The sequence below is a fragment of the Pistacia vera genome, unplaced genomic scaffold (genome assembly GCF_008641045.1).
Source record: "Pistacia vera cultivar Batoury unplaced genomic scaffold, PisVer_v2 Contig39, whole genome shotgun sequence".
Taxonomy (NCBI): domain Eukaryota; kingdom Viridiplantae; phylum Streptophyta; class Magnoliopsida; order Sapindales; family Anacardiaceae; genus Pistacia; species Pistacia vera.
Window position 1 is genome coordinate 1,038,037 of NW_022196212.1, and position 10,611 is coordinate 1,048,647.

A 10,611-nucleotide genomic window follows, 5' to 3' on the forward strand; every position below is an offset into this window, starting at 1 on the left:
CCATAAAAATATTAAAACTAAGATTGATATTACCGTATTTTTTAAAACGTATTATTAATAATGCACTGTATTAAACTCATATATACCTGTACTGTATTTTTCCTGTATCCAAATTTTATAACCGAATTTTTATAAACATATTTTTTACCATTTGTCGTATTATACCCGTAAAATTTCCATATCGTTTTTTTGCCGTACCGTATTTACTAACTAGGGTTTTATTAACTAAAACGCGACTCTTTGACTGATTTTCCCCAATTTTTCATTCCATCAAGCCCTAACCCATATTTTCACTCTTCCATTTGTCAATTTCTTCATCTCATCGTTGATTTCTTCGTATCATCTCTTAACTTCTTCATTTACACTTCAGCGAGAGCTTGCTTTCATCTTTATCAGCTTTTCTCATTTCATCTTCACGCAAAATCAGTCTTTTTTCCCCTGACCAATTAACGCAAGCAACTAGTAACCTTCCCCCAGCAGACCATCAATACAATCCCCACCCACAACACTAAAGCAACACCATATGCCTAACTCACACGGCCACATAATCAACCCCCGAAATCCTCCATTTCATACCTGAAATTTATTTATGAAATATTCCAAACAGCAAAACAAATTAATCGAAGCATTTCAAAAACATGAAATTTTTGAAGGAAAAAATATGTGAAGAAAATGGGATGGGCAGTTATGAGGCTGTGAAAGGTATGGGCAATGGGGAGGGAAGAAAAGTGGGTTGGGCGAGGTACGGGGTGCCATAGGGTGGTGGTGGGGGCATGCAACGACAAGATGGAGGTGGGGTTGTCGCCGCTATTGTTTGTAGTGGGGTAAGGCTGTTGACGATGATTAAGTAGGATCGACGATGGGCTGTGGGGTAGTGGTTAACGACATGGTTGGATGGGGGAAAGGAAGGGGAGGCTGTGATTGGCCAAGGCTGCGGGTGACGGGAGAGGTTAGGTGAGTGAGGGTGTGCGCAACTTTGGGTTTTCTTGTTATTTATGTGTTTTAATTTTTATTATTTATTAATATAGAAGTATACAAGATGATGAAGTGAGGAACGACCTGTCAATCGAACCGGTTCAACCGGTCAACCCGGCACCCAATCAGGTGATGGGTCGGGTATGAAAACATTGGTTTTTAGCTAAATCTATTATTGCCAGTGCCAGAACAAAACGGCCATGCAATTTCCACGGGTGTAATATATGGTGAGGTAGTGAGGCATTCTGTGAAAATAAGTGGTATTAACTCACTCAGCATTTTTAACATCATCGTTATCACAGATTTTAACTTGGCCAGTCATGCTTGATCTCGCCTGACATGCCAAAGGATTTTTATATCCTTCAATGGGGCAGAAATGTGACAACTGAGTTAAACAATAGAGGTCAAGTTCTGGGTGTATTCGTACCAGGTCAAGCCGTAATCCAAATTCCACAACAATGGTATAGATGAATTATGGGCTAAGAAAATAGACAATCATGTGTTAAACATGAAGGGCAGGTGGCAGATTTAGATGTTTGCATTTTGCAGCACGGTAGAGTCGTACTTATGCGCCAATTTCATTTTCCTTACTGCTCCTTGATACATTGCTAAATCATATTGAGAGATTGGGGCAATTATGTATAAACAGTGAGATTGCGACAATTATTTAAAAACAGTGAGGCGATTTAAGAAAACAGCTCAAATTCACATAAAAAACTGCAGACCATTACTATATGATAACCATATAGGAACAATTACTGGCTGAGGTCCAGATATATGTGGTGTAACACTTCGATCGCAAAATTATAAGCATGCTAAAAATGTGATATAAAAATTAAAAATGCCTCCTGGGATCTGTTAAGCTACAAAGTGATTTACAAGGAAGTGGCAAAAGGGAACCAAACTTGTATACTATTCAAACAAATAAAAGAATATGTGCATCACCACAAAACAACTAACAAAGCCTTGCACTAAATAAGATACAAAGAGTTGATAACCACAAAGTACCTCGACAAACAGGGGAAGCCTTCTCTGTTCCAAGTTCCGATGCTTCAACAAGCAGTCATATAGAATAGTTGCCTATTACTTGGACCAACCAACCAATTTGAACAGGGTAGAGTTTTATGAAGTTACATTCTTCCTACTAGACATGGAAATCTATCATAGTTACAATACACTGTAAGTAATGTCTTTTCACTTCGGTAGACAATCATCATAAACCCTGTTTTGAGCAAACTCTGGCAAAGCCTTTCCATTAAGTTCTCTACCAATCCTACAGACATAGTTCAGCCCCACGAGAAGCTCTGTAATGGCAGCTTCAGTTTTTGCTCGATTTGCAAAGTAGAGAGTCTGCACCAAAAGCACATTTGACCTGGAAACCACATTTTCCTTCTCAAAACTACGCTCTGATTGCCACCTCGTCATGTTATGAGCTAGAGGAGCCAGCCATTCCAATATCTGATCCAATGCTGAATTCCATTGAGCTGCAAGGGAAGCATCATACACAGATGAAGGTGAAGTTTTAGAATATGCCTTAAGCCTCACCCTCAGAGCACTTTTTATAGTTGTGGGTAACATATTGTACAGATCATCTCTCGTGTCAAGGCCAATCATGTGAGGAGATGAAGCTAATTTGTCAATCAATATAACAACATTTGCATAGTGGAGGGCTAATGCAGCATCACCAAGAGTTGATGGAGGGGCATTCAACAACCCATGTTTGGAATTCAAGAGAGAGAGTTTATAAAATATTTTGCTGTTGCAAGAAAGTGATCCCTTATTTGTATTTCTCATTTTCTCATTGTTTTTCATAGAAACATTAGTAAACCTCATAGAACCACCTTTTGGCTTGCAACTCTCCACTATTGGAGAATCAGCCCCGCCCATCATACATCCTTTAAAAGATGCAACATGACCCAATCGTTTTGATTTTGAATGGGGAAGCTTTTCAAGTACGGTATCAGACTCATGAATGAATTGTCCTAGCTTGTTATTTGGTTTATTCTTGTGAGTGGTCAGAATTGATTTCAAAACCAACTTCCCAGGAGGTGCTGAAGAGAACCCACAAAGATTATTCTCAGAAGGATATACCAAAGACTGCAAAGGAGCAGAAAAGGATTGGCTGCGAGAAAGAAAATTAGTATTCCTTTGTTCACAATCATTACTTCCTTCCATTGATGCCATTTGGTTAATCCCAAAAACATGTTTTATCCTTTCCAGTAATGTGAAAAGCGATCTTACCAAAAGTCTGACAGTGTAATCGTAAGTTCTAACCCATGGAGACATCTCACGCAGATTTCTCACTTCCTGACGCTGCCACATTACCTTCTGTTGAAACTCAACCAATTTCACCCGATCTAACTCAGTGTTGGCCTGCATTCTCCTAAGAGTTTGCTCAAGCTCTGCCAGCACTTCCAACTCTTGAGACAACTGCATCACAATTGCAACAAATCTCTCCATTTTCTTAACTTTCCTCTCCATCTTCTTCAATTTATATTCCCACCCAAACCATTCAAAATTATTCAGAATTGGATCGTTAAGGAAATTATCAAGGCGGTGATATACAGGGTCTGTGCACCTCTTGCCAAAACGAGCCACAGACCTTGCCACATTTCCAAAATTCTCAATGATCTCATTAAATGCAAGATCCATAAGATAAACATCGTCATCAGAAACAAGCTTTTGAACTCCAACAGAGTACACAATCTCTTCCCTTAACCTAACAACCTCCTTTTCACTTAAGGAATGCCACATACAAACCAACTTCGACATCAAGTTTGCCACTTCATATGCCAAAATTCCGATCACAGCCTTGTCAGTCTCCGGTCCACTCTTCCAAGAAATCCGCCGCAAACTACCAAACCAAGATTCTGCAACCATCTCTCCTCCCATCAACTATGTAAACAGTCAATAATACCCAACCAAAAAAACAGATCTCACAATCCCTGCATCAAAACATGTATGCATAAGGTTATCTTAAGTGAAATCAATTCTTCTCAACTATGATATCATATTGCAGAGAACACAGTTTTACAAATAAAATATAGTACGGAAATTCAAGGTTTCAGATAAATGAGATGAATTATAAGGACAGGCAACAGGTGACATATAATACGACTTTCTCAAACCTTGAAAATTTTTAGTGCCACTCAATCAAAATTTCTTGAACTAGCCTACCAATATCCTTCACCATAAACATAAACAAAGGAAATATCAGGAAGTCAAACTAGGACTTATTTTATTCATCTGGTTTCTCATGAACCACAAGAAGTAATTGTTTTATTCTATACAAATTACCCCTCCATTGAAAAGAATTAGAAATTCTACTTAAAGTTCAACACTAGCTGAAACCCATAACAATTACACATACATAACTAAAATTACAGTTATAACTTGCACTTCAATTAAAACAAGTAAAATAGAACTCTACAATTCCCTGATACCAATCATATTTTCACTCAAAATAATCAAGAAACAGAAATTCAAAACAATTTCTCAAAATTTCTGAGCAAGAAGACGAGACTTACTAAGGTCAACACAGACACTAAAAAGTTCAATAAAAAAACCGATAAAAAAAATTAAACTCAAAATATAGTCAAAGTTTGTGAATTGATTATTCAGATCTCAGAACAGAAAAAACACAGATCCAAAAACGACAGCGCAAAAGTTGAAGCCAATTAAAACTTTAAAAGTGAAATTAAATGAGCGTACCGTTACTGTAGCGAAGACGGCAACTGTACTACGTCAAGCTACATTGAGCTGAAAAACAAGAAAAAGAGAGGAGAGTGTAGGATAAGAGCGTACGCACCAACAGCATCGTATAGCCGGGACCGAAAGAAGCGGAGAAAAATTACAGAAAAAAGTGGACAAAAAGAGACAGAATTAAGAGCGCTTAAAATGGGTCAAACCGAGGATTTTAAATCAAAAATTGAAAAAGTGGTCGGAATTAGTGGGTTTATGCTGGTGGATATCAAGGCGATTACATTAAAACTATAAACTTATTTTAGTTAAATATAATCGGAGAAATACGGCGGCGTTTTTAGTGAAAATGGATATGCTTCGGGATTGTCAGTGGATTGGAGAATTTTTGTGGGGCATATGCCTCAAAAATTTTACAACTGTATCAGGTATGGCTTGGGTACTGCCAATTAATGCGAACTTTGCCCTTAAAAATTAAAAATGCCCCTGGGATGTTAAGCTACAAAGTGATTTACAGGAAGTGGCAAAAGGGAACCAAACTTGTATATTATTCAAAAAATAAAAGAATATGTGCATCACACAAAACAACTAACAAAGCCTTGCACTAATAAGATACAAAGAGTTGAAACCACCAAAGTACCTCGACAAACAGGGGAAGCCTTCTCTGTTCCAAGTTCCGATGCTTCAACAAGCAGTCATATAGAATAGTTCTATTACTTGGACAACCAACCAATTTGAACAGGGTAGGTTTATGAAGTTACATTCTTCCTACTAGACATGGAATCTATCATAGTTACAATACACTGTAAGTAATGTCTTTTCACTTCGGTGTAGACAATATCATAACCCTGTTTTGAGAAACTCTGGCAGAGCCTTCCATTAAGTTCTACTCAACCTACAGACATAGTTCAGCCCACAAGAGCTCTGTAATGAGCTTCAGTTTTGTCGATTTGCAAAGTAGAGAGTCTGCACCAAAAGCACATTTGACCTGGAAACACCATTTCTTTCTCAAAACTACGCTCTGATTGCCACCTCGTCATGTTATGAGCTAGAGGAGCCAGCCATTCAATATCTGATCCAATGCTGAATTCCATTGAGCTGCAAGGGAAGCATATACACGATGAAGGTGAAGTTTTAGAATATGCCTTAAGCCTGCCCTCAGAGCACTTTTTATAGTTGTGGGTAACATATTGTACAGATCATCTCTCGTGTCAAGGCCAATCATGTGAGGAGATGAAGCTAATTTGTCAATCAATATAAACATTTGCATAGTAGTTGTTTTGTAAATTGTAACTTGTAAATTAATTGTCAATTATTGCACTCTTTTTTCCTTACCAAGTTTTTGTCTCATTGGGTTTTTCTTGGTGAGGTTTTTAATAAGGCAATAATTATTGTAATTTCTTTTTTTATTTTTTGATAAATGAATAAATTTAATTTTTCTTATATTACAATTTTAATGTATTAAAATTGAATTAATATTTGAAATTTTAACAAAAAAAAAATTAATTTAATTTAATTATTGATATTTGAAAAGAAGTTAACTAAAAACAATTACATTTATTTATAAACTGTTAATTATTCATTTGAAAAGTTAATTAAACTTAAACAAAACAAAATCAAAAAAAGGGATAACCCGGCCCGACCCGCAACCTAACCCGGCAGGTTAGGGTTGGCGGGCCGGGTTGGGCCAGCCAATCCCCCAAAATTGGCAGGCCTAACCCGACCTGCCTTTGTTGGCAGGCAGGTCAGGCCCGACCCGCAAAAATAAGTAACCCGCCGCGAGCCGAGTTCGGCCTGGCCGGGCGGGTTACTTTTCCTCCTCTACCTTTGAGTTGAAATATTATGTTAATGCATGTGATATATTATTGGTGTTATTTGACACGTAACATTATGTTGTTAGCCCAATACCGTAACGCTCAAAATAACGATGCTAATAATCAAGGACGTAGCCAAAATTCTGAGTTTATGGGTTCAAAATATCAAAGTTGATAAATTTATAATAAAATATATACCGAATTAATAATTTTAAAAGTTATACGTACCAAATTATCAATTTTACAATTGTCCTCGACGATTTTTTATATTCTGAAAACGTTGTATAATCCCCAAATCTCTACAACTTACGGTTTTATCAATTCTTTAAACCATTCAAAATTAACTCAATAACTAACCAAAATTTATCAAACCCAACTTAAAACAACAACTAATTAACCCATACCTCAACATGAACAAGATTAAATCAAAACCCACATCAAAATATAGTAATTTAATCTTCTAATTTCAAACTCATTTATTAAACTCAACAAAAACTCATGGCTCATGATCTTTCATCAACTTCCCGCAAAATCAGTCTTTTTTCCCCTAACCAATTAACGCAAGCAACTAGTAACCTGCCCCCAGCAGACCATCAATACAATCCCCACCCACACCACTAAAGTAACACCATATTCCTAACTCACACGGCCACATAATCAACCCCCGAAATCCTCCATTTCATACCTGAAATTTATTTATGAAATATTTCAAACAGCAAAACAAATCAATCGAAGCATTTCAAAAACATGAAATTTTTGAAGGAAAAAAAATGTGAAGAAAATGGGATGGGCAGTTATGAGGCTGTGAAAGGTATGGGCAATGGGGAGGGAAGAAAAGTCGGTTGGGCGAGGTACGGGGTGCCATAGGGTGGTGGTAGGGGCATGCAACGACAAGATGGAGGTGGAGGCTACCATCGCTTAGATGGAGGTGGGGTTGTCGGCGCTATTGTTTGTAGTGGGGTAAGGCTGTTGACGATGATTAAGTAGGATCGATGATGGGCTGTAGGGTAGTGGTTAACGACATGGTTGGATGGGGGAAAGGAAGGGGAGGCTGTGATTGGCCAAGGCTGCGGGTGACGGGAGAGGTTAGGTGAGTGACAGTGTGCGCAACTTTGGGTTTTCTTGTTATTTATGTGTTTTAATTTTTATTATTTATTAATATAGAAATATACAAGATGATGAAGTGAGGACCGACCTGCCAACCGAACCGGTTCAACCGATCAACCCGGCACCCAATCAGGTGATGGGTCGGGTTTGAAAACATTGGTTTTTAGCTAAATCTATTATTGCCAGTGCCAGACCAAAACGGGCATGCAATTTCCACAGGTGTAATATATGGTGAGGTAGTGAGGCATTCTGTGAAAATCAGTGGTATTAACTCACTCAGCATTTTTAACATCATCGTTATCACAGATTTTAACTTGGCCAGTCATGCTTGATCTCGGCTGACATGCCAAAGGATTTTTATATCCTTCAATGGGGCAGAAATGTGACAACTGAGTTAAACAATAGAGGTCAAGTTCTGGGTGTATTCGTAGCAGGTCAAGCTGTAATCCAAATTCCACAACAATGGTATAGATGAATTATGGGCTAAGAAAATAGACAATCATGTGTTAAACATGAAGGGCAGGTGGCAGATTTAGATGTTTGCATTTTGCAGCACGGTAGAGTCGTACTTATGCGCCAATTTCATTTTCCTTACTGCTCCTTGATACATTGCTAAATCATATTGAGAGATTGGGGCAATTATGTATAAACAGTGAGATTGCGACAATTATTTAAAAACAGTGAGGCGATTTAAGAAAACAGCTCAAATTCACATAAAAAACTGCAGACCATTACTATATGATAACCATATAGGAACAATTACTGGCTGAGGTCCAGATATATGTGGTGTAACACTTCGATCGCAAAATTATAAGCATGCTAAAAATGTGATATAAAAATTAAAAATGCCTCCTGGGATCTGTTAAGCTACAAAGTGATTTACAAGGAAGTGGCAAAAGGGAACCAAACTTGTATACTATTCAAACAAATAAAAGAATATGTGCATCACCACAAAACAACTAACAAAGCCTTGCACTAAATAAGATACAAAGAGTTGATAACCACAAAGTACCTCGACAAACAGGGGAAGCCTTCTCTGTTCCAAGTTCCGATGCTTCAACAAGCAGTCATATAGAATAGTTGCCTATTACTTGGACCAACCAACCAATTTGAACAGGGTAGAGTTTTATGAAGTTACATTCTTCCTACTAGACATGGAAATCTATCATAGTTACAATACACTGTAAGTAATGTCTTTTCACTTCGGTAGACAATCATCATAAACCCTGTTTTGAGCAAACTCTGGCAAAGCCTTTCCATTAAGTTCTCTACCAATCCTACAGACATAGTTCAGCCCCACGAGAAGCTCTGTAATGGCAGCTTCAGTTTTTGCTCGATTTGCAAAGTAGAGAGTCTGCACCAAAAGCACATTTGACCTGGAAACCACATTTTCCTTCTCAAAACTACGCTCTGATTGCCACCTCGTCATGTTATGAGCTAGAGGAGCCAGCCATTCCAATATCTGATCCAATGCTGAATTCCATTGAGCTGCAAGGGAAGCATCATACACAGATGAAGGTGAAGTTTTAGAATATGCCTTAAGCCTCACCCTCAGAGCACTTTTTATAGTTGTGGGTAACATATTGTACAGATCATCTCTCGTGTCAAGGCCAATCATGTGAGGAGATGAAGCTAATTTGTCAATCAATATAACAACATTTGCATAGTGGAGGGCTAATGCAGCATCACCAAGAGTTGATGGAGGGGCATTCAACAACCCATGTTTGGAATTCAAGAGAGAGAGTTTATAAAATATTTTGCTGTTGCAAGAAAGTGATCCCTTATTTGTATTTCTCATTTTCTCATTGTTTTTCATAGAAACATTAGTAAACCTCATAGAACCACCTTTTGGCTTGCAACTCTCCACTATTGGAGAATCAGCCCCGCCCATCATACATCCTTTAAAAGATGCAACATGACCCAATCGTTTTGATTTTGAATGGGGAAGCTTTTCAAGTACGGTATCAGACTCATGAATGAATTGTCCTAGCTTGTTATTTGGTTTATTCTTGTGAGTGGTCAGAATTGATTTCAAAACCAACTTCCCAGGAGGTGCCGAAGAGAACCCACAAAGATTATTCTCAGAAGGATATACCAAAGACTGCAAAGGAGCAGAAAAGGATTGGCTGCGAGAAAGAAAATTAGTATTCCTTTGTTCACAATCATTACTTCCTTCCATTGATGCCATTTGGTTAATCCCAAAAACATGTTTTATCCTTTCCAGTAATGTGAAAAGCGATCTTACCAAGAGTCTGACAGTGTAATCGTAAGTTCTAACCCATGGAGACATCTCACGCAGATTTCTCACTTCCTGACGCTGCCACATTACCTTCTGTTGAAACTCAACCAATTTCACCCGATCTAACTCAGTGTTGGCCTGCATTCTCCTAAGAGTTTGCTCAAGCTCTGCCAGCACTTCCAACTCTTGAGACAACTGCATCACAATTGCAACAAATCTCTCCATTTTCTTAACTTTCCTCTCCATCTTCTTCAATTTATATTCCCACCCAAACCATTCAAAATTATTCAGAATTGGATCGTTAAGGAAATTATCAAGGCAGTGATATACAGGGTCTGTGCACCTCTTGCCAAAACGAGCCACAGACCTTGCCACATTTCCAAAATTCTCAATGATCTCATTAAATGCAAGATCCATAAGATAAACATCATCATCAGAAACAAGCTTTTGAACTCCAACAGAGTACACAATCTCTTCCCTTAACCTAACAACCTCCTTTTCACTTAAGGAATGCCACATACAAACCAACTTCGACATCAAGTTTGCCACTTCATATGCCAAAATTCCGATCACAGCCTTGTCAGTCTCCGGTCCACTCTTCCAAGAAATCCGCCGCAAACTACCAAACCAAGATTCTGCAACCATCTCTCCTCCCATCAACTATGTAAACAGTCAATAATACCCAACCAAAAAAACAGATCTCACAATCCCTGCATCAAAACATGTATGCATAAGGTTATCTTAAGTGAAATCAATTCTTCTCAACTATGATATCAT

The 10,611-nt window shown here is 38.1% G+C and overlaps 2 protein-coding genes across 2 annotated transcripts; both read right to left on the minus strand.

Annotated features, from left to right (window-relative positions):
• Window positions 1–1,973: 1,973 nt before the first annotated feature.
• Window positions 1,974–5,036, minus strand: LOC116141040. The gene is made up of 2 exons (XM_031426601.1): window positions 4,687–5,036; window positions 1,974–3,920 (listed from the first exon to the last, which is right to left on the minus strand). Exon 2 carries the CDS (start codon window positions 3,865–3,867, stop codon window positions 2,170–2,172), a length of 1,698 nt encoding a protein of 565 aa, XP_031282461.1. The 5' UTR covers window positions 3,868–3,920; window positions 4,687–5,036; the 3' UTR covers window positions 1,974–2,169.
• Window positions 5,037–8,793: 3,757 nt separating this feature from the next.
• Window positions 8,794–10,251, minus strand: LOC116141009. Its single transcript, XM_031426573.1, has one exon. It carries the CDS (start codon window positions 10,249–10,251, stop codon window positions 8,794–8,796), a length of 1,458 nt encoding a protein of 485 aa, XP_031282433.1.
• Window positions 10,252–10,611: the final 360 nt, after the last annotated feature.

What these genes read in the sequence shown, in the direction of transcription:
- LOC116141040 (XM_031426601.1), bottom strand. Translation starts at nt 3,867, where the DNA reads ATGGGAGGAGAGATGGTTGCAGAATCTTGGTTTGGTAGTTTGCGGCGG.
- LOC116141009 (XM_031426573.1), bottom strand. Translation starts at nt 10,251, where the DNA reads ATGGATCTTGCATTTAATGAGATCATTGAGAATTTTGGAAATGTGGCA.